The 23,661-nt window shown below is 50.9% G+C and overlaps 2 protein-coding genes across 3 annotated transcripts in view; one reads left to right on the top strand and one right to left on the bottom strand.

Moving 5' to 3' along the window:
- Nucleotides 1-230: 230 nt before the first annotated feature.
- Nucleotides 231-20,105, bottom strand: STK11IP (serine/threonine kinase 11 interacting protein). 2 transcript variants are annotated; one of them, XM_052792728.1, is made up of 24 exons: nucleotides 19,854-20,104; nucleotides 19,539-19,741; nucleotides 17,391-17,465; nucleotides 16,980-17,075; nucleotides 15,923-16,030; nucleotides 15,644-15,715; nucleotides 14,513-14,642; nucleotides 14,225-14,328; nucleotides 13,495-13,584; nucleotides 12,403-12,444; nucleotides 11,735-11,902; nucleotides 11,349-11,430; nucleotides 10,875-11,240; nucleotides 10,503-10,693; nucleotides 9,442-9,552; nucleotides 8,449-8,644; nucleotides 6,450-6,944; nucleotides 4,829-4,944; nucleotides 4,540-4,637; nucleotides 4,170-4,348; nucleotides 3,849-3,933; nucleotides 3,278-3,360; nucleotides 1,540-1,766; nucleotides 231-1,215 (listed from the first exon to the last, which is right to left on the bottom strand). In XM_052792728.1, exons 1-24 carry the CDS (start codon nucleotides 19,906-19,908, stop codon nucleotides 1,075-1,077), a joined length of 3,513 nt encoding a protein of 1,170 aa, XP_052648688.1. In that variant the 5' UTR covers nucleotides 19,909-20,104; the 3' UTR covers nucleotides 231-1,074. The 2 variants fall into 2 exon arrangements, with proteins under 2 accessions (XP_052648688.1, XP_052648689.1); XM_052792729.1 differs by lacking the exon at nucleotides 15,644-15,715 and having other exon boundaries at nucleotides 19,854-20,105.
- Nucleotides 20,106-20,362: 257 nt separating this feature from the next.
- SLC4A3 (solute carrier family 4 member 3) overlaps nucleotides 20,363-23,661 on the top strand; it is a 34,958-nt gene continuing 31,659 nt past the window's right edge. The window contains 1 exon segment of the mRNA XM_052792820.1: nucleotides 20,363-20,421. The gene's annotated coding sequence lies outside the window, so the exon portion shown is untranslated.

Genomic DNA, 23,661 nt, shown 5'->3' with positions numbered 1-23,661 from the left:
TGTCAGTCTAATCCTGTTTGGGCCTTGTTCCTTGGTTGCTGCTTGGGAGCCAGCCAGGTGGAGAAGATTAGTCTAGCAGCCCATCAGCACCCACCCGGAACAGGAGGGGGAGAATGGCTCAAAACTTGTGAGATGTTGGGGAACCCTTGAGGCTGCTGCAAAGCTAGTATGCAAGACCTTACAAAGACATTACAGCAGTGCAAGAGGATGAAACAAGGAAATTGTGACAATTCAATAAATATAAGCTTTTATTACAATAGAAAATAGTAAAACTTATGTTAAAATAGACTCTTGCTTTTGGACTGCTCAGAAAAGCCTAAGCCTCACTTTTACTTACCAGTACCCACCCAGGGTCCTGACCCCTAAGTGATGAACAACACATTTCTGTGCTAAGACCCTCACAGCTCCTCCCTCCCCAGTGACAGTGAAAGACTACAGCAGCAGACTGAGCCATGTCCCGCCAGGCAGGTGGGTAAGGGCTCTCTGTGGGCTTATTAGTACAACATGCCTCATCCCCTTGTGCAATCAGGCTCCTGTTTGAAGCAGGCAGCTTTAGGGAAGCCGTGGACAAGAGGGAGGGGGAGGAAAAGAAAAAAAAGAAATCAGCAGCAGATAATGGCAGCTGTTCTGAGACAGCTATGAAGGCAGCAAATACACCTGCAAGAAAGACCACAGCACCCAACTGCCTCTGGCCTGCTGTTTGCCTAGTACCACTGCATGTCCCACTGAACATGCTCTCGTCTGGTTCCCTTCTTCCTTCAGTGACACTCCATATGACCCTGAAGGATACTAGCAGACACTGCCAAGTTAAAACTCTGTGTAGCTTATGCAGTATTACAGGGAACACCCTCCACCTCCTCCTTCCATGGCCAGCCCAGTGCAAGTGACTGACTGTGCAGTCTGGACCACCGTGTGCTCCCCTCCTCCTCACCAAAAAGGGCCAGGGGCAAGAGTAGAGTAGAAAGCAGAGGCCACAGGACAGCAAGGTCAGATGGGAGTGGGAAACACTTGTGCATCACTGCCAGCACAGCAGCACTCTCGACTCCCAGTTCTGCCTGCCTACAGCCGGCAAGCTCACTCCAGTCCCTCGTACACGGCCTTCCGTAGCTCGATCGAGAACATCTCCTCCCAGGGCCCACGGATCCACTCCACCAGCTCTACCAGGAGCTCAGGGCATTCTGTACGGATGTGCCAAGTGCTCTCCACCTTCAGCACCTGGGAGGGAGGAAAGAGAGGGAGGTGGATGAGCAGAGCCTAGCCCAAAAGGCACTGATCAGCCCTGAGCCGCTATTCCCCAGTGCAGCTGCCAGCTCCTCCCAATTCCTAAGTGCCATCCTCCTCCCTCTCTGCTGCCAGCCGTGGAAGTGTCCCTGCATGACTTTTGTACAGCAGCAATTCACTGTGCTCCCCTGCCTCTGTAGTGCAAGGCCCCAGGTTAGGATGGGAGATGACAGCCCCAAGACACTCTTGGCAGGAACAGGATCTGAGCACAATCCAGCCCCCAGCATCTTGTGTGCCCCATGACCACCTCCTGGTTACCTCATCATAAAGCATCAGCTTGATGTCACAAGGACAGAGGCGATAGGTTATGACATTGCTAATACTGCTGATCGGCTGCTTCTCCTTCAACTGGATGTTGCTCCTAGGAGGCGTTTCTGCCTCATGGTCTGCATCCAAGGAGGGCTGCACCTGCCACTGGTGATTCTCCTCCAGCAGAAACAGCATGCTTCGGGTGCTCAGCAGGGTCACAGGGAAAGCAGATGCCCCTAAAAGGATACGAGGGAATAGGAGAGGCTTTGCTGAGAGCCTGAGTCACCACAGAACCAGCTTTACTTTCCATTCCTCCCCTAGGGAAATCCTTTCCAGCAACAGTAACTGGGTGAACAGCCTTATCCAGCTTCCTGACTGAAGAGGTGGAGCAGGGTAGCTAAATGTGGCTGGGCTTGACCAGTTTATGCAAGTTCACTGCAGGAGCATGCGTATGAAAGACCACCACCCAGCAGGCCTTGTCCAGCCTATGTCCTCATGTGAAGCAGGAAAAGACACTTGAGTCCTTGGACCTCTTAAACAACACTTTACTACTCCTTAGTTAGAAGTCAGCAGCTCCAGCTAAAAGGCTGCCTTTTTTGGCCTCAATTCATCTGGCTGCAGATATCTGATGGTTGGAACAGAGATCACACACATAAAATTTAATACCAAGTTGGGATGTGTCGTAAGTATGGCAGGAAGCAAATTAGGTTTGATAAACTGTAGGGACCATAAATATCATCCAGCTGATTTCAGTGGATGCAAATGAAAAACACTAGAACTTGGGAATAAGTCAGATGCACAGAAATAGGGAACGACTAGCAGAACTGGCTGAGGTCACAGGGGATTGCAAGCTGCTACAGCAACACGTTGCTTTTCTCGTCACATCTCACTCTTGGGAATTAGTAGGAATATCAGAAATGGGATGTTTAATTAGTCCTGTCTACTTGGCAATGAGGCCTCAGCTGGAACTGTGTCCAGTTTTGGGCACCATACTCTAAAAAAGGAGAAAACTGTAGAGTAAGAAAAACTCATCAAAGCTCTCCCTCCCACAGCCTATTTGTTCAGCTCAAGGAGACCAATAAACATACTTCCCACAGATTCCTTCTGATTCTCGTTCTCTCATACCTCCACAATGGCCAGTGGTGAACAAGGGTGCAAAAGCAGTAACAAATTGGTCAGAATTTGATGAACAGCTAGGTTGATTTTTTTCTGTGTCCCAAGCCAAGATGACACTGGAATCATTCACTGAAGACTCAAATCCCAGGTTTAGCACATTTGGCCCTCAGCAAGCCCTGGAACAGAACTTGATGGGCTCCAGCAGGCTGCTCCTGTCCTACTGTCTTGGGTTCCAGACACCTGCTTCTGTTTTCCCAAACCGAGGAGCCTTTCAGCTCCTCACACAAACCAGCTGTGGGTATGACCCCTCAGCTCAGGGCAATGATCCAGCCCTTAGATAATCTCCAGCTTCTCAGAAACTGTTCTGAACTGTCACCAAACTTTGGGTGCAAGACCAACTGCTCCCTAGAGCCTGGACTTCCATGTAGAAAAGAGCTGGGAGACTCACTGGATATACAGGAAGAAGCATGCTGCTATTCTACACATCTCAACGCTAAAAAAAGAGCCCTCACCCATGCCCCTGGATGGACCAATGGCCCAGCTCTTCTCCCACAGACTGTATGCTAAAAACGCCAGCACGTAAGCAGACAGCACAAGGTGTGGGACACCTGGCCACTGAGATCTCCTGTACCTTGGATCAGGTAGGCCAGCAGGTAGAAGAAACAAGTGTCATCTGCAGCTGCAGAATCTGTGGTCTTGGAGTCCAGCAGAGGCCTGGAGGAGATACAACAGTGGGCTGATCAAGGAAGCACTCTGCAGTCTAGGTTTGCTGTGAGCTAGCTACTGTTCACTGTCCTCTTGGGGAAGGGAGGGACCCATCTCTTCCAGATGTTGCAAAATTCCTCTCTCTCCTGTTACTCTACCTACCACCTTGCCAGTTAGGAACCAAATGCTTCTTGCAAGGGAGGAGGCTGCCCTATGCCTCCCCCTTTTCCTCCCTCCATTATACTCTGCTCAGTCTCCTCCAGGAGAGCTGGAGTTGCCCTGCCTGGCTCAGTCCATGACACCCCTTTGCCTGCTCGCCCCCTGTGCACCAGGCACCTGAGCCAGCTGCCTTAAACTTGTAGTGTAGGCCTGGCTGCTGCTCCAATAGTGCCGCCTCTTGTGCTGCCCTGTTTTGAGCACTATGCTTCCCAGGCACTGCTGGACAAGCACACATCCTCTTCTATCTGAAACCCCAACGTCTCAGAAGCTGTTCTTACCATAGCCAATGTTGTGGATTCATTTCCACAGTGGGGATTTCCTTCACCTTACTCCTGTGCTTAGCAGGTAGCTCTTGCATGAGATCTAAAGAGGGGGAGAAGGTAGACATCTTTTATTACAAGCCCAAGGGCAGTACGTTCTCTAGTCTACAGAGAGGCACTGGAAGTTATGATGCCAGTGGGGTTCTACCCCAACTTGTTTCTGAGTGGCAAGAAGAGAATTTCCAACACACATCCAACTACAGCTCTCCTGGTAGCTCTCCAAGAACTAATCTTCCAAAATCCTCTTCCCCCTGGCCCCCGCCACAGCTCTACTCTTACATGTCAGGGTCTGCAGGAACTGGTCACAGCAGCTTTGGTTCCGGATCAGCAGATTGTAGGAGGCTTTTGGGTTCTCAAACTCCATTCGCAAGCTCTGGTGGCAGAGTCCCACTTCCAGATGGGAAATATCAGACAGGTAGTGAGAGTCATTCTTCTTCAGCCAGTCTGCAGGTTGTCCCCTAATCACAGAGCACAGCCCTCAGCTGCAGCAGGCTGCCCCATCTCCTCTCCCACATCAGACTGCAGCAGGGGGGTTTGCCAGAAGAGCCTTTGCATGTCACCACACCTCCAGTGTAAGGCTAGCACAGGCTGGCACTACCCAGCGCTCACAGCCTTGATGCAGGGTCTCACTTGCCACCGTTCTCCTCACCTGATAGCCCCAGTGACTTCCAGCACATAAATCTTGAGATCAGAGGCAACCAGGATTGAGAGGAACTCTCCTTGACGGCCAAACTTCACCATGACCACCTAGAGCACAGAGAGGGTGGGTCATAGCACTGGCCTGCCCCTTGCCAGCCCACCCATGGAAAGGACTGACTCAAACACGCTTCAGCTCCCTTCACACCCCACAGTCTCTGGGATGCCACCCCAGAGCAGAACTTGAAGGGTGGCAAGAAGGATAGTCAAGGAGCTGTAGGAGTGGTGTTGCGGGACCTCACCTTGAGGAAGCACTGGAATTCCTCAGCATTCTCCTCAAAAACCTCCATATCCAGATACAGCTTCAGGCGATGATCCACGGAACGGAAGTCCCTCATGTTCAGGATGCTGTTTACAGCTGAGGGGGGCCAAGGGTGGGATTAGCACTCTGCCCACTGACCAGATGCTGCCTAAGCATGCAGACTGGCACCAGCGCAGCAGTGTCACCCCCTCTGCACACCTGCTTCCATCAAGTCTCTCCTCAAGAAAAAGGGCCAAAGTCAGGGCTTTCCAGGCCACAGGTCAATGTGGAGACTCCATGAGGGGACTCCATCACTCCAACACTTGCTTCTTCAGATATACAAAGCTTTGGTCTAACCCATTTTCAACTTATGCTCAGCTGTTTAGTCACAGGAGGACACTGCTTTGCTGCCAGATTTGGCAGGAGGGCAGTTCTTTATCACAAAGCCAGAAATACATTTCTCATTTCAGCTGGTGTCAGCTCAGGTCAACTTTTTAAACTCTTGACTTCGACTGTGGTGGGGCTAAAGGGGACTGAGGAAGACACCAATAAAACTGCTTAAGAACATAATTAGGTTTGTCATGCAATTATATGACTAAGTAATTTATACAGTAGCCATGATACTGCCCGAGAGTACACACTCCCCAGCGGAGCCTGTTTTCCACCAGAAACACTACACTAGTCAACTTCTTAGCAGGAACTTTTTCATGGGCTCAGTTTTAAATTGGGACCTTGCGATATAACCCAAAAGAACAGATGGCTTTATTTCTCACACTTCAAGTGTACAAGACTGAACATGGCAATCCTAAACACTGGTCCTATACCAACTCCTCTTCAGAGGCACAGCAGTATCAAAAGTCTAGGGGAGATCTCTGTAGATTGAGAAGCTGATGGGTTTGCAAATCAGGACTAGACTGCAGTTGCAGTAGAGTCACTTGGTGGGCTGGACCAGATAACCTCTGTAGCTCCTGTCCAACTTCAGTTATTCTGTAAATCACAAGCTGATGCCCAAGAAAAGGCAGTCTGCTACATCAGAAATCCAAGGCCCTTCACAAAAAGCATTTCTGGACATCCTAGTAACTGCTGTCTTGCACAATAGCCCTCACAGCCAGCACACAGTCTCTTCTTTTGGACTGGCTTTGTCATCTGAAGCTCACAAAGACCACTGAGGAAAGCACAAGTAACTGTAGATCCAATAACCACAGCCTCCTACAAACACACCAGCCTCACACTGCACTTAAGCCAGAGAATAAATACAGAGAAATTGTGCATGCTATTCTCCAAAGGCAACACTCCGGCTGGCAGCTCACTGGTGCCACAGGAACCCAGTGTGCCTGTAACTGAGCAGTGCAGCTCCCAGAACAAGACCCTATTACTCAGAATCTGAGCAATACGAGGCATTAGGAGCTGACTCAGTTTTTCCCTACCTTCAGGCATGAGGACTGAACAGAGAGGGGAATGAAAAAACTCTGCTCACAAGAACAGTGGTCACTGCTGCTCGTGCTTGATGACCCCCTCCCTCCCCATTAAACAGGAGGCAGTGCACCCTGCAAGCACCAGTGATAAAGCCCAACACCAAGCTGTGCAGACCCCTAAACCCTGCACAGCTCCTACATACTCACAGGGACTGAGATTCCATGTTTCCTCAGACTCAGAGTTCAGAGAGAGCTGGGAAGGAGTGGGCCCACGAGAAACACTGTAACGGTAGCTCCCCGTCAAGCTGCCCCCATTGGTGTCTGTGTGGCTGAGGGACAAGTACTGGCTCTTCATGCCCAGCTCCTTCTTCCCGCAGCCCCCATCTGAACTGCGGGAGCTGGAATGGAGAGTGCCGTCGTGCTCGCCACTCAGCTCCGGGGTCCTGGTGCTGTTGCTGGTATCCATCTCCGAGCTGTCCTCCCCGCCAATGTAAAACTTCCCACTCTCACTGGCCAGGGCAGGTGGTTCCTCTGGGCCCTCCTGCTGGCTGCCTCCCTCCAGGACAGAGTCTGACAGGTCCTCACTCGTGCTGTCGGGGCCAGGTGGCAAAGGTGTGCTGGAGCACACCTCTGAAGGCAAGATGACCACGTGGTCACTGGAACAACTGGGACAGGCTATGGGCTCACCATCTGCTGCAGCATCTGTGGAAGATTTCGTTAGGGATAAAGAAAAACTAGAACAGCTCTCCCCCAACAAGATTCTACTTCTGTTTTTTTCCCCCCTCTGCAAACCACAAACCATCCCTTTCAAAGTAGACAATATTTATAGTCCGACTCGAGCAGCTTGCTGAGCAACTCTGTTCAGAATCATATCCTACACACCTCCTCTCACGAATCAATGAGAAATTCTGGATCAGTGCCAACATCCACCCTAAATAGCTCTGCTCAGATTTAGGGTGACCAGTGTGTGCTGTAGTTGCAACCAAAACTACATCAGGGCTTTGGCTCACGACTTCCCTCCACTTTGTGTCCACGAGTGTTCACCTAACCTTTGAAGCCTAAGCTCATGACCTGTCTATCCAACCTTCCTTAGCCACCTCCATCCCCAGCTTGGTTTATCCTCCAGCCAGCCAAACCACAAGCATGCCGTGTTCCTTCTCCAGCTGTCCTCATCCCTCCTGACCCCAATTCCTGATGCTCCACCCACACCACAGCAGACTCCCAGCTGGATCTTGGGACTCCCACTACCCTGGCAGGGGGGAGAAAGTGTCTCGGGGTGGAAAAAAATGCTGCAGCCAGGACAGCACCTCTGCCCTCACTATAGGACTTCAATCCCACTATAGTACTTCATCAAATGAGCAGCATCTTCCGAACTAAGGCTGGGCAGTCCCCACTTCAAATATAAACTGAGCTTTGAAAAACTTAGGAATCATAAGACACCTATTCAGCACTAGCCATGTCTCAGCCAAAATACCACATCTAGTTTCAGACACCCAAAGAAAAATGTGGACAAATGGGAAAGAGTACAAAGGAGACCAGCAAGAATAACTGCATTGTATGAGATATGACTGACAAGCAAATTATCTAGGGAGTTGAGCTTATTTAGTCTAGAGGACAGAAGACAGGACTAGTCATGGGGGGACAACAATGGCCCTCAAGTACAAAGAAAGGAATAAATCATTCCCCAAAAGGGAAGCAAGAGTGGGCTTAAGATGACAGCAAGTGAGACTTAGGTTAGGGTTCTGGTGGTTTTTCTGGTGTCTAACAGCCCAAGTTTTACCTGAAATACTGGAGAAGATTCCCCAGACGCCTCTGTTAGCAAAAGCCCTTTAGAACAAATCAGTCTCTGTGGCAGAACTGACCACAGTTTCAACTACATGACCTTTAATGCCTCTCCCAGACTTCAGATTTCTGTGGACGATCTGCAGTTTTCAACACCCCTATGTTTTCCTAGACCCCAGGCCACCCACAACAGGGGTGCCGTTTGCTTAACCTTGAAACAGTGGCTTATTCCTGCCAGGGAACAAGGCAGGTTCTTCCCAGTCCAAGTGGGCCAAGTGAGAGTACATACCACAACAGGTTTAAATTCCAGTACAGCCAAGGCATCACCCTCTCCTATACATTCCACACTCTGCACCACAGTTGCCATTCTGGCAGTCTGCCTGGGGCATTAGAAAGCATCCTTTTTCTGGGCACTACATCCTACCTTGACTTGAGGCAACCAAGGTCTCCAGGATTTTGGCATCTCCAACCTCTGAAGGATAGGGAACTTGATGCCAGGGAGCCAGGGACTGCAAAAACTCCTGCTTGCATTTCAGGCACTGGAGCTTTGTGGATCCCTTTTCCTGGTGCTGATTTCGCCGATTCTCCTCAACAGCTGGGGACAACACTTCAAGGACACACTAGAAGTAGCAACACAGGGAAAAGAATGCTAGCAGGCAGCTATAACCATCCTAATTAAAAGCAAGCCTCTGACATCAGCAAGTCTCCTCACATGCCTCATTACAGCATTTCAGAGTGCAAGGGGTGCAGGGCCACTTCCCAGCTAACAGAGTACCACAGCCAGTCTGTGCAAGACTTGCCAAGGGCACGGAGCTTCACTGCAGAAGACCAAGAGAACCTGTTTTGGCAGGTTTGTGCCTTGTATCTACATATTGACTGGCTCTCCCTGGAACTCTGGTCTCAAAGGTCCCATCTATATGTGCCTTCTCTGTAACACAACCTGTTTAAATGTACTTAAACAACAGTACCTCAAGAAAAATACTTGGATTTGAGACTAGAGTCACTACAGCAGCTGCGCAGACCAGAGTTGCCATGCTCTCACTGTCCAGAGGCTAAGTACAGGCTAGGGCATCACTCGGCACCCAGGAAACATTATGTTGCACATGCACAACAAGTAAGGATTGCTAACTTGGCTACTAACTTTTCTTCCCAAGAGGGAGAAAACCGCAGGACTTTCTCCTTGAGAGCACCCTTTATGCTCCAGGAGCTTCACTGCCCATGGACATGCTCACAGGGCCCTCCACAGGTCATCTCTGGAGCAGCATAAATCCTGAGCTTACAAGCCAGACATGGGCTGCCACAGAGCAGCAGATGGGCATGTGCTCCCAGAACAGGGGCCCAGTGCCGGCTGGAAGAATTCAATGTCTTCCAGTAACACTGCCCCCCTCCCCAGGCTTCCCCCTCTAGCCTCCCCTACCTGTAGACACTGCTCCGGGCAGTCGTCAAGCACCACATATTTGCGCTTCTGCCGGTCCTTGCGAATGTAGCTGAAGTGCAATGTGAGGACAGGGAAAACTCGCACCAAGTCCTACAGGAGAGAGAAAACACCAGTTCTAGAAAGAAGGTGCAGCATCAGTATACAGACTGCATTTGTTTGCAACTGGCTGAAACATGGACATACAAGCACCTAATTTAGTAAGCCCTGAGTAGCCCTCCATAGCTGATAGCATTTGGGAGCCTGGTAAAATGGGCATAAACAAATAAATAAATAAAAATAAGCTCATAAGTGCTGAGGACAACAGTAAGTTTCGAGGCCCAGAACAAAGCATTTCAAACAAAACACCTTTTCATGAAGGTATTACAGAAGAATATCAAGCCACAAACATTCAAGAGGTACAAGGGCAGGAAGAAAAAAATTAATTGGAGCTTTTGGGGAAAACAGTATTAGAGAAGCCAGTGAACATGTCCATCCACACACTGAATGTTAAAATCCTACCATGAAGAAAAAGAGATTTCCAAACTCCCTTTCTAAAGAACCACAAAAGCAAAATAGGGCTGGGAGTGCTAAAGCATGCACCTAGAGCAGATGGAAAACCACCCACTGAGCTACCAGTAGCTTTCTAAACATCACACTAGGCTCAGTGCTGCACCGCCTAAGAAAAAGTGCAATCCACAAACAGTCCTCCAAGGCCAGGGCAATATCCCAGTAAGGAATGGATGGGAAGGAGGTCTCCGTTTCATTTAGGCTCCTCTTGAGAAGTCTCTCATTTCTGTGCACTGGAACGAGTGCAGTCACTGTCTTTTTTACTCCAGCTTTGGAACAGAATTGGTGCTGGCTTCTGCTGCAGTATCACAGGTACTCTAAGCAATACAGATGCTGTTAGATACACATGCATCGGGTGGAAGAGATGCTCAATCAATCAGGCTTTGCAGGAGGTAGTAAAAGACCTGCAGGGTACTCTGACAGAAGCCCAAATCCAGAATGCTGGCCCACACAGTGAGTAAGATGCCAAAGGCTCACACAGCGGCATAACTCACCATCCTCTTCCAGTTCATCTCGGAGGTCTCCACCTTCTGCAGGCACTTCAGCTCCAGCTTGTGGAGGACTCTGGCAGCCTTCAGTTCCACCTCAATCACATGCTTAGCTGTGACTCGCAGGAAGATCCAGTCTGGCTCTGGGTCCCCTTCATCTTCTATTTGGCTCACCAGCACTGGCTGGCAAAGGTCCACTGCCAAACAAGACACAGTACAGGTCAGTACACACAGCAGGCCTTCAGGCCTGCTTGGCCCAAGTCCTTAGAATTCCCACAATACTGGGCAGCATGATAAAGCTTCAGGGATATCACATTTGATCCACCTATTCTATCATCACCCAAGCCCTCAAACATAACAGTGAAAGGACCTGTTTACCTTCTGGCTTCTCCTCTTCTTCCTCCCCCAGCATTAGCTCATCTGCCTGCTCTTCTCCTCTCTGTTCTCCTTCCACAGGCTCATGCAGCTGCACTTCAGGCTCTTCCTCCTTCTCAGTAGCATCCAAAGGAGGAGAGGACTCCTTCTGGCATACTTGGGGTTTTACTTGCTCTGGGTCAGAGCTCTCACTCTGCAAGTCCATTGCAGCAGGTCTGCCTGCTATGTCATCTGCAGAACGGCTACGGCAGATGACAGGCACTTGGTCATGCTCCTCCAGGTGTCTCTTGTACTGCAGCCAGTCAACACCAAAGCGATCTCTGAAGTTGTCCAAGCGCTTCATCTCCTTCTGATGCTGTAGGACCAGACCTGCAGAGAGAAAACTTGGGAAGTATGAAAATAGTCACCATGCCAGAGCACTCCTCTGACTGTGGGCAGTTCAGCTGCTGTGTTACTGAGGAAGAAGACAAGCCTCACCAGCAGAGAGAGGTAAAGTCTGTGGCTCACGTTCTGTGTCACTGGGCTCTGAAATGCTCGCTCTGCGCACTTTGACTTTTCCCTGGAACAAATATGATAAGAATAGTTGGGAGGCACCAGAACAACCAAAACAGCATCTGATGAGAGGCTCTGCCAAGCTGAAGGGTTCATAGCTGTTACAGCACAGAAGCACGCTATGAAACATTTGTCACCATGTATCAAGACTGACATTAAGCCCAGCTCCTTCCCAACACACAGCAGCATAGAGGCTCACTACCACACAGTCAGTACAAGACCACGTCCCGCTGCACGAGGCTTTCACATCAAGGCAGCCCCTTCACCCAACATGCCAGCTATGTGGTTAAGAAGCTATCTCAGTCGCAGACCTTGCTTTTCTTCCGAGGGAGCCTGACAGCCACGTTCTCCGCTGGTGACTGACTATCGCTGAAGTCTGCAGCACAGGAACTGTCCAGAGCACTGCGGTCCAGTGCAGTCTTCTCTGAGGTAGAAGTGTGGATGGACTGTGACACACTTTGCACAAGTCTTGGCAGGTGCTAAAGCCAGAAGAAGAGAATGCTGCCAGCTGAGTGCAAAGGGGAGACAAGGTAACCAAGCCACAACTCAGGCTGACAACCTCCCTGCCCCTCACCCCAAACTTTCACCATTTCAGTCGAAGTGGTGACAACAAGAACCTGCCTGGTTGACTAGTTTATCATGACCACTCCAATTTAACTCAACCTCTGCCTTTCTTAAAAACAGCTAATGGGAAACTGATAACTGTTTTGCTGAGATGTAATGCAAGCGTCAAATACCAGATAGTACCTGAAGAGGAAACAGGCAAGGCTCCAAGTTCTGCAAGGCTGCACAGGACAGAATAAGTTACACTGGCCAGTCCCAACAATTACTAGGAATCAGCATGGACTGAGCCAAAATGAACTGTATCAAAGAGTCAAGGCAGTCCACACAGATTTAATGGGACACATGACAATGCAAAAACCTGTCATAGTTCCCACTCCCAAAGCCAGTAAGATCAGTTTACAGCAATTGTACTTACCATTAGGTCCGAGGAAGAGAGTGGCTCCCCATCCAAGAGGAACTGTAATTAGAGACCCATTTGCAATCAAACTGCATTTGGCTGGCACATACTCAGGACAATATCTGCTGACTCCTATTCCCCTTCAGGCCACCCTAGGGTTGGGATCCCTGGCACAAAACTGCAAAGACTACCAGAAACAACTCTGTTCCTGCCTATCCATCACTCCTTTAGTTGTAGCTACCTGACCTAATAGCATACAAGGCCAGAAGGGACCATTGTGGTTTTCCTGTTTACAGACTTTATGACTGCCAGAAACGTATCCAAGACAGTTCACGGAAGAGATACAATAGATTATTCTGCAACAACCCATGAATTGTTTTGAGAGGTCCTTACTTTCACCTCAAAGCTTGTACCCTACTTTTAGCTTGAGTCTACCTAGCTTCCAGTAACTTGAGCTCAGTGAAAGCTTGTTCCAAGATGCAGTTTGAAGACAACGAATCTAGCCATTTGCCACTAATACGAAGGGCAGACCAGCTCCGGAACACCTCTGACCCTCAGCAAGCAAATTTACTTTGCTAAATTGCCAGAACGCTGTCTTTGCTGTCTTCTTTATTTAAAATCAGATTACCAAGAATTGACCTAAGAGTGCAAGGAAAACAGTGATGACACCTAGCTGAGAGCAGAGTCATGGGGAGAAAGAGGTGGCCATGGCTGCCAAAGAAGTATGCAATTAGGCAAGGTGGGCCAAGACAGTGAGTTCCTTCTTTGCAAAGTCCAGCTACATAGTCACTATCTAGCAGGAACAAAGTAAGGTTTTGGGACCATCACTGAGCAAAACTGACGAAGTAGACGGTGAAGACATATTAAGATCTGAGGTCTTGCAAACCTGTGACCAGTATTCAACTCTCTCTGCCCTGGCCAGCACACCACATAAAAATTTAAGGATAAACTACTCTACCTGAAAAAAAAAACCAACCCACAAAACAATCACCACTTATACCACTGGAATAAATGTTTAGGCTTATGAAATTCTTTCCCCACATTTGCCCGAGTGTCAGAACACCTTACGCCTTCGACAGCAGGGGCAGAAGGCACATGGCTAATACTCACATTGGAGGAGGCTGCCCTGGGAGACAGATGCACAAGGGTTGCAGATCGGTGGTTTTGGTGGAACCATAATGGGTTTCCCTCTAAATGCAGCTGGGTGGCGGAAATAGAGAAATTGTTATTAGAAGCAATATTCTATACCCCGACCTAATCTGCCTGCAGGCTCAAGGCTTTCTTCTTGCCTCAGGAAATTTCCTTGCAGTGGAACAGTGATCAAGCCAGGAGAGGACTAAGCTTTTACAATGCTTCCTGAAATTTGTTCAGCAAATAGAGAAGGAAATTAAAGTACTTCCTACTCATGCCCCTAAATCATTAGGAGCTTTTTCAGTACTGACTCTGAGAAGTGTTGAGAGAACAGTCCTTTGCAGGCTACCTTCCTTCACAAGCACTATAGTGACTGTGGTTATCCTCCTTCAGACGTCGCTGAACACACAAATCCACAACAGGATCAGGGGAGGATCTTTACTGAACTTGGCAGTGTTAAAATTGGAAAGGGGGAGCAAGGAGGTGGGGATGAATATATGGAACAAGGTTAGCTTGAGCAGGGGTCACTGAAAATGAAGGCTGAAATACAGGTGTCTCTCCAAGGCTCCCCCATCAGCTTCCCGCATTAAAATTAAAGGCTCAAGAGTTGAGCTGATCTTTCAAAACTCTCTTCTTACCACACAGTCTCCACCTTGCACTGCTGACCATGAGATCTCTAACCTACCAACCCATCAGCCTTTGTGCTTACTTTTTTTACACAGTGCAGAGTGGACAATGGTGCCAACTGGGTATGTTCCAGCAGGAGGTTATAGGCCACATCCAGGTGTTGCAGATTCACTAGCTGTTCAACCCCTGCAAACAAAGCAACAAGCCATCAGCACACTAGAAGACATAACTTAGGAACCTCCCACCTACCCCTCTACCCCAAAATTGAACCCTAGTAAAAATAGCTGTGTCCAAGATTTCAAGTTCTGTTCTTCCTTGAGGAAGAGAGAAAGGCCTCAAACTCAGAAACGGTCCTCCCTTGCGGGCTCACCATTAATGCTGTCAAGCTCATTGCTGCGCAGGATCAGAGTCACCAGCTTGGATCGGCTGAAGATGCCAAGGTTTGGCACCTTGGACAGGAAGTTATAAGCCAGATTGAGGTACTCTAGTTCTGTAAGGGTCTGTTCAGAGAGAAGAGCAGCACTGGATCAATTGGGACCTTAGCTCAAACCCTGACCCTGAACTCAAGACAGGGCACTAGCCCCTACCATTTTTTCCAACCCACCAAGGTCAACCAACAAGTGAGTTTAAGACTATTTCTGCAGCAAGACTTTGATGTTCACATTTGGCGTGGTTTGTCTAGGGGCACTCAGCATGACCTAACTGCTTCACAAAATTTGCTAGGAGCAGCTTTCTCCTTCCTCATCAACTTCAACGCAACACAGGAAGGGACTGGATCTCCTGCCTCAGCAAAAGGACTGAATTACCAAAAGAAGCCCTTTCTTACTTTTGCAAAGATGATGGTGAATGATACATTGTGAGCCCCACCAAATCCATGAAAAGCTGTTTCACAGCTTCTCTTAAAAGAAGCAGATCCAGCCCAGCAGAGCATGGATTTTATTGCCATTCCCCAGAGACCCACACGCCACTGTGATGGACTACCACCTTCCTAAAATAACTGGCAGGGGATTTCTAAGAGTGAGAAAGAAATGCTACTGGCAGTCTGAACAAACGGAACAGCAAGTCTCTACAGCCCCATGCCTGGCTACATAATGCCCACCTGTTACACAGATTACAGCGAAGTTTTGGCCACAATGGAATGCATACTGCATGAGCGACTACATGTACAGTGTACACTCTACGTATCACTGTATTTATCACTTGGCCACACTGGAGTGCCATACAGTGCTCTGTGATACATACAGTGACACATACAGCTAACTTTCCTGTCTTAGAGTGGATGAGGAACACTGCCTTCTCTGCCTCAGTGGCACAGGGACTGCACGTACAGGACAACAGTTTCAAGGCTGCAAGCACTAGCTCTAAATCACATGCCTGCTGGGCTATGTCTCCAATTTCTTTTGTTATACTTCATCTAGCAGGCACATGGTCAATGAAAACAGCACTTTAGCAGGGTCCTCTCCATACAAGGAAACTCCGGAGCTCAGCCCAAGATACTCACCGTTAAATAGTGCTCACAATCCTGGATCTTGTTGTGACTCAAATCCAAGATTCTCAGAGCATTCAGTAATTGCTGAAGGACAAAAATATACTAGATCAGGTCCTACAAATGTCTCCACCGCAGCATGGAAACCCTGTCCTGTTGGGAGAGGCCAGCAAAATTAACACTGCCTACTCCCTCCCACCCAGACCTAGCAGCATCAGTAAAGGAGTGCCCAGTTCCTGGCCGTGACCATCTCCTCTCTTCCCCTCAGTCACACAGGAAGGATGCCCAACTCACCAGTGAGTCATCCAAGGCAGTGATCGAGTTATAGCTGAAGTTCACAGTCTGCAATTCCAACCACGGGAGAGCACAGCTCAGATCTCCACCACATGCTGAAATGATTTCCTAGGAAGAAGTGAGGAACCATTCCTTGATGAGTACTAGCTGTTACAGTAACAGCAGATGAACACAGGAGAACAGCTAGTCTAGAACAATGTTGGCATATTGTGCCTTACAGACCCTGCCTTGCCTAGACTGCCAATGACTTTCAGGTCACTGATTCAAGTATTTGGAGGTGGTGGGAATTCCACAGCTAGATATTTAGAAAGAAGGGGAGATGCTTTTGCTTCCTACACTCAAGTGGCAATAGTTAACCTAACATGTTACAATTCGTAGGCTCTGAACACTAAGCACAAAGATTCATGCTAACAAAACCTTTTTCAAACCTCTATCAAACCAGAAGATACACATGCCCTGGCCAAACCACCTGTGCTCTGGCAGACAAAAGCAGCTTCAAAGCACTCCCTACCATCAGCCCATTCCCCAGCAGGCAGTTGCTTCTGTGCCACAGACAAAAGCGCAGAGCCCCATGCCTAGCACAGCCCACGCTACTCAGTTCTCCGCAGCTGGAGCTTGCCTCATGTCTCAGAAACCCGCTGGGCACCAGTGCAGGTAAGACACTGGGGCACAGCATTCCCTCTGACAGTCAGTTCTAATTTAAGGCTGCTGAGGTATGATGAAATAAACCTTGATCAGCTGCAGGTCTTTGAACATGGAAACAGCCAGCCACACAGAACAGTCAGACCTAGCTGGTACAAATATTGGCTGGAGCCAGAATTTCTCAAGCAACTAAAAACGAGACTACAGAGCACATGCGTGTCCAGCCAGGGAATACTTCAACACTGTTTGAGTCAGTAGTAGGATCCCAGAACAGGGAAGGGAGAAAATGCCATATAAAATATGGATTGATAAGATGGTTAATGCTGTCTCCTACATCTTCCCTGTGTGAAGGGCTGTAGTATCAAGACAACCTTTCTCCTGCAATTTTCCCCACAAGCTGTGTAGAGACACTCACCTCCAGTGTACTGATACATTTACAACAGGTTAGAGATTCCAGCTGAGAATAGACAAATCGCAGTCCCCGGAGGCAGTGTGGAGGGACAGACCTCAACTGCAGCAGTGAGGAGAAAGTAAGGACAACATACATCAAAATATTACAGTGTAAGAGCAGCTGCCATCCCAAGCCCATCTCTGCAAGGGATCTCCCATTTCCCTGCTGGAGCCTGCCTCCCTCCCTAACACTCCAGCCTTTGCTCATATCCAAGCTTCACCTCAAGCAAGCGTTGCAGGAGTTTAGACTTAGCATTCTAGGGAAGCCACAAGACCCTACCCAGGTTTTAGGAGAAGAGGCATTCTGCAACCACAAAACTAAGTCAAGAAAAGCCAAACAGCAAGACTCAAAGTCAGTTCTGCCTCCTATACTTACTTCCAGATGCCGGAGGGACTTGAAAGGGAAGATCTTCACAGCAGATTGCAAAACACAGTTTGGAACATGAATGAGCTAGAGAAATCAGAAAAGAAGTCTCACGTCAAGCTCAATTTGTGCTGCAATACTGCCCTCCCGATGCACCAACCGCAGCACCTTGAACAGGCCCGCCCCTCCAGCTTGGGTGTTCACTAACAAGCTCTTCCCTGATGCTGGTATCAGCACCATCTCCTCGCCCCGTAGTTCAATAAAGGTCAAACAGAAAAGCATGTTAGCTAGCACAAGACCACGGTCTGCCAGACCATAGAGCTCCTTTTCTTCTCCCCTGCCGACGTGGCTTCACCACTTTCAGAACCACAGTGAGGTCTGACAGCTGGATTCCTCATCAGCCACCACTAACAAATCTACTAAATAAAGACAAATCTAACTGCTGGAGCTATGTTTATCGAGCAACTGAGCTGAACTAGCACACTGGTGGGAGGTGTGCATGTGCATTTCACTAGAACAGGCCAAATAAGGCAAATCACAAGCAGATACAATGGAAAACAGAGTTGGTCTCCAAGACACTGTCAGCATTAGACTGAGGTACCTGCAAACCTCCTCTTTGCATTCTGTAGTTCAGCCACAGGCTCTTTCGCCACAGGGTAGTTAGGCTGTGTTCATGTACCACAAAGCAGCTTATTAAACCCAGCTTCTTATGCTATGGACAGTGCATAAACAGTATTTCAGCCAAAGTGAGTAATGAAGTAGTTAACGTTTCCACTGCAGACATCGGAGTACAACTGCAGAGACCATCTCTGCCAGCTACATCCACGTTCACGCAGAAGTGACTCATCAGGTGCAGAACAGACATCCCAAGGCCTCATCACCACTACCACTTCCACAGTTACAGCCCTGGCAGTGATGAATCACTGCCCACTGCCTGCCAGCACTAATGCAGCATGTTGAACAGGACCATTTGTAGGGGAAGCTTGCACTGGGAAGCTCTGATGATCAGTTTTAGCAAAGTTTCAGATGCCATCCTTGCTCTGTGCCCTGACTGTCTCCTCTCTCTCCACTGTCTTAAGTATCTCATCGGGCTGATATAAATTATTAGTTTCTCCAAGCAAACCAGTTACCGCACCACAGTGGGTAGCTTCTCCTTCTTTACAGGCTTGTTACAGAAAGAGCCCATTTTTTGGGTAACACAAGCACTCACCACAACATCCTCCTGACAGCGGCATCCCTCCCCAGCTCCTCCTGCCAGGGGACCCATGTTTCTCCACAGGCTCTGGGCCCCACTCCAGTCTCCACCTTCAGCACACTGCTACGAGACCCTCCCAACAACATTCAGATGATCTCTCCAATCAGTCTCATACAGAAAACACTTTATAAGGCATTGCAGGCTGTAGTGCTCAGCCACAACACCTCCTGAGCACCACTGTGGAACCTAAGAACAGCTTGCTAATTCCCCTTCCCCTTTCAGGCCCATTTCACCTCTACCACCCCCCCAGCAGTGCCAAGTATAATCACTTGCAGCCTTGTAACACATGCAACCTTTCAAAAAGCCCTCTGATGAATCCCTAGCTCTGTACTTTATTACAGCCTCCTTGAAATTAACGAGGACATGTTACTAGCAGTATCCCATGCTGTGAAACAGATCAGCCAGAACCACTGCCCAGGCAGGAGCATGTAAAACTCAGAAATAAGAAGCAGAAGGGCTCAGAGTAGTGGGTGTAAATACCCCGGCTCTGCTGCCTTGTGCAGATCAATCATCATTACTCAGGGAGCACTCAGCTGCGCTCAGCTGCCAGATACTGCCTGAATTGCTCAAGCATTTCAGGAAATAATCATTTTCCCAGCAATGTCAACACCTTACCAAGGTCAGAACATAATTAACCCCTGCTGCCCCTGTTTTTAGCTCTGAAAAACTTTCCACTGAGTTGCATGACTGATCCTAGATCAAGTAGCTACACAGTATTGTGCTGAACTACGACTCCATGCGACAGCCCCGTGAGAGCTATCCGACCCACGGAGCATGCACACAAGCCAGGGTCAATGGGCACCACAGGAGGCCACTCTGGAGCAGGGAGCGGCGCCTGCCACCTCCACTGGCCGGCCTTGCAGTACCCCCGGCCTCTCACCCCCCCGGCCACGGCAGGTACGGACCTTCAGGGAGTGTGTCTTCTGCAGGACGTCGAAGAGGAACTGTGCCTGGAGGATAGCGGCGGTCTCGGCGGGGTGCGAGGGCAGGGCCACGAAACCCCGGTTCTGGTTGCGGGAGCCCAGGTGCTGCTCGAAGACCTGCGTGAGGTGCTGCAGGGTGGGGGTGAGCAGCGTCAGCGTGCTGGAGCCGTCCAGGACGAGGTCCCCTGCAGACAAGGGGAAGGACGGGACGGGCCGTGAGCGCTGCTCCCCCCTCCGCCGGAGCCTTCAGCCCGGCCCGGCCCGGCCCGGCCCGGCCCAGCGGGGCCCGCCACTCACCCGCGTCCTGCAGCAGCCGCGCCAGGCCGCGCACCAGCGTCTCCGCCGCCGCCATCTGCAGGGGGGGAAGGCCGAGGCGGCGGAGGCCGAGGTGACCGCGGCCCGGGCCGGCTCGGCTGGTCCGGTCCGGTCCGGTCCGGTCCGGTCCCGTCCCGTCCCGTCCCACACTGCTGCCGGCCCCGCGCACTTCCGCGTTACCACAGAGACGCGCCCTTACGCCGCACCAGCGAGGCGGCCGCCGCGGCTAGAGCGCCACCGCTTACATCCGGTTGCCATGGAGCCCGCCCCAGCGTCCCCCTCCCGCCCGGCGGGGCCCGCGCCCCCTGCCCCGCCGCCGCCCCGCGCCGCCGCCCCGCAGCCCCACCGGTAAGCGGGGGCGGCCCGGGAGGGGCGGCGGGCCCGCGACGCGCCCTGCGCAGGGCCGGCGGGAGGCCGGGCCCGCAGCGCCGCCCGCCGCCGGCGCGACGCGACGCGGCACGGCACGGCACGGCACGTGTCGGGCGGAGCGCGGTGGCGGGGCCGGGGCGCGGCGCGGCGGCGGGCGGCTCTTCTTCTCCGGCGGTGCGAGGTACGGGCCGGGCGGGGGCCGGGCGGGGGCCGGGCGGGGGCCGGGGGCGCGGTGGCGGGTCCCGGTGCTTGCCTCCTCCGCTGCCCCGGCTGCAGCAGCCCGCGGACACGCGTGGCGGGCGCCGCTACCCCGTAGAGCCTGGGCAGCCCGCCTGGCCGCCCTCCCCCGGGCCGCCGTGTGCGGGGCGCGGCGTGCGGAGGGCGCTCCGGTGCTGCGCGGTGCAGGGCGCTGCATGGTGCGTGGCACGGCATGGTGCATGGCACGGCATGGTGCATGCAGGGCGGTGCATGGCACGGGGCACGGGGCACGGCACGGCACGCAGCAGGGTGCCGGGCACGGCGCAGTGCCCGGTGCTGGATGCTGCACGGCGTGGTGTGGTCCCGCGCACCGCACCGTACCGTACCGTACCGTACCGTAGGGGTTGCACGGCACGGCACGGCACGGTAAGGTGGTGCAGCGCATCCCCTGTGCCTGCCTGCGTCCCTTCGCTCCCCCGGCTGTACGTGTGTCTGTCTGTCAGAGCCGTCTGTACGTCCAGTGGGGGGGTGTCTCCTTGTCACTGGTGCTGGTACTTCGTTCTGGAGTGGGTTTTGTTCCCGTGTGTCCGTGTATGTGTCTGTCGGCCGTGGGAGCTCCGTCCCGTCCGGTACCTCCGTGGGGGGCCTGGGAAGGGAGAGTCGGGGAATGGAGCAGGTGCTTCAGAAGTGAATGGCTACGGTGGTTTGTCCAGGCTAGTTCAGCAGGGTGTAGGATTCATTGACATATTTAAGCCTTACCAAATCCTTCTGTCTTCTTAGTTTCAGCATAGCCATGTGGCAGAGAGATCCACAGGTTAAGCCCTTCATGCCTGAAAACTTTGTGTGTTTACTGTCTTGTGTGTTGCCTTTTCATTCTGGCGTGTGTCCCCCTTCCTCCACCGTGGCAGGGCAGAAGTAGGGGCCGCGCAGCCCACTCCCGTTTCATTCGGCTCGGAGGCTGTGACTGTCGCAGCAGCATTCGAGTGCTTTGGTGTACGCAGCAGCACTCCTCCTGCTCCTGTCCTACATGGACAGGCTCATCAGTATGTCTTCCCGGGAAAATCTTCCCAGGCCTCTAATCCTTCTCCTTTTCGAGCTCTTCCCGTCTGTGTCTATCAGCCAGAGTCTCTTCTCCTCCTCTATCCCCAAACCAGCTTTGCCCCTCTGGCTTTATCCCTATCTTAACATCCACTCCTTGTCTAGACACTCCACGGCTAAATTATTCTCAGCCCGATGGCCGGGGGATTAGGGAAGAGCTGAGGAGATGGATGCGGGGCCTGATGGCTGTCTCCATGCAGCCCCTTGCCCACAGAGCTGGGGCAGCCTGCTGTAGCCCTCCCGGCTCATCTTTATGGCAAAGGGGCAGTGTGAACTGCTCGCCTCTGCCCCTCGAAGACAAGCCAGATGCGTTTTTCTCAGCAAAGCAGGAAAGCTCCTGCACTGGCACTGTGAAGCAGCCTTTGGGGGTTGGGGGAAGCCCTGTTAGCAACATGTGGGAGATGCCATAGCTGCCAGCATCGCAGGAGCACACCTGGTCGCTTTCCTTCAGCATTCATTTAGCCTGGGCGGTTGGTACAAGGTACGGTGATTTGGGTGAGCCAGTTCTGTTTACTCATGCGCTTGCGGAGGGAGCAGGGAGGTGTGAGTGCGCACAGGTCGGCAGGCTGTGGATTTTTCTGGCCTCCCTTTGAATCTGGCCTGCTGGCATGATGCTTCTATTACTGAAAATTACTTCTAGTGGGAATGCTGAATCACGTACTCCCGACAACCAGGAGGTACAGTAGGATGAAGGTATAATTCATTCAGTTTTCTATACTGGGCTTTTTTTTTTTTTCTTTCCCCTTTTGTCTTGTGGTCTTCTTACAGCAGCCCAGGCACTGATGCCAGCAGCCTGGGTACTTCAGTCTGATGCTCATTAGCAGAATTCTCCCTGATACTCATTTTAAGTTTCTCTTTTAAATTTTAACCCATTTCTAAGGCCCTTTGTGCAGAGCCACCTGAAAAAAAAATCTTTAATCGTGTTTTACACCCTTGAGATCTTTCCAGACTGCTGGCTTGTCCCCTCCCCATCTTAGTCATCCCATATTGCGCTAGACAAATTTAGCTCCTAACCTTTCCTTATAAATCAATCCCTCTGGCCTAGTGGCAATTTTTTGTTGCTTTTCTCTGAACTCCGTCTGTTGTGGGTACTAGAAAAGCCAGGCCAGATCCAAGTAGGTGTCCATCCAGCCTTTCTCCCAGAGGTTGCACAGACTAAGGGGTAAGTCGCCTCTAGTGGCCAGCCATCAATTAATGCACCGAAAAGGCGCACCAGTGCTCCCAGGCCACTAGCTCTCCCTTCTCGAGAAGGCAGGAGAGCTGGTAGGGTTAGGTTCGGAGAACGTGCCTCCCATCCTCGCTCCTCTCTTGGCCCCAAAGCGGCAGACCCCTGCGGCAGCTCTGCCCCCAAGCCCCACCAGCTCGCAGAGCATCGCATCCTGCTTTCACAGGGTGATGAGCAGGGGATTGACGGAAACCCTGTGGGCACCTTGCAATCCCTCTGAAATTTCAAAGCACGTCCCAAGGGCTTTCTTGCTTTACTGCTAGTACAACTGTCTTGCTTTTAGCTGTTCAGCAGTGTCATTAGAGTGACATATTTTCAGCATATTTCAGAATACGCTGCTTCAGTGGGTAAAGAAAGACTAAGTGCTGGATTTTCCCTCCCTTTTAACTTCATTTAGGCAGTCAGGCTGTAGTTTTAGACTCAGTGTAACATCTTGCAAAGCTGGAGCCAGCAGAGTTCATTTCATCCAGCAGTTCTCCCGGCCCTGGGTTTCCTCCTGCCCGGAGCACGAATGCCCCTGCGAGCCTCTGCCCAGCTCCAGACAAACCTGAGCTTGACCTGCAACAAAGCACATTGTTTCACAACGTTGCTGATAGTTTGCAGTTTCCTCCGGAGGCCCCACAAGGCACATTAGTGGCACAGAGGTGGAGCTGAGCATTGGCTTTTTTTTTTTGTTAAATTACCTTTACCATTTTGCTAGTTTTCAGTGATTCTGCCACTACAGGAGCTGCTGTCCAAAGACCCGTTGTCATTATATTCACTGAAGTAGTAGTGCTTGCAACACATTTTTGCTGGCAGTGTGTATCTGTGGATGTTATGTTCCTTACAAATACCCAATCCTTAACAGTTGTGATGCTGTGGCCCTGCAGGACTGCAGAGCCAGGTTCCCCTGCTCACTTT

Source organism: Harpia harpyja, chromosome 7, assembly GCF_026419915.1.
Source record: "Harpia harpyja isolate bHarHar1 chromosome 7, bHarHar1 primary haplotype, whole genome shotgun sequence".
Classification (NCBI taxonomy): Eukaryota; Metazoa; Chordata; class Aves; order Accipitriformes; family Accipitridae; genus Harpia; species Harpia harpyja.
The sequence above is the reverse complement of the archived record's forward strand: the minus strand, read 5'-3'. Positions and strand labels throughout refer to the sequence as shown.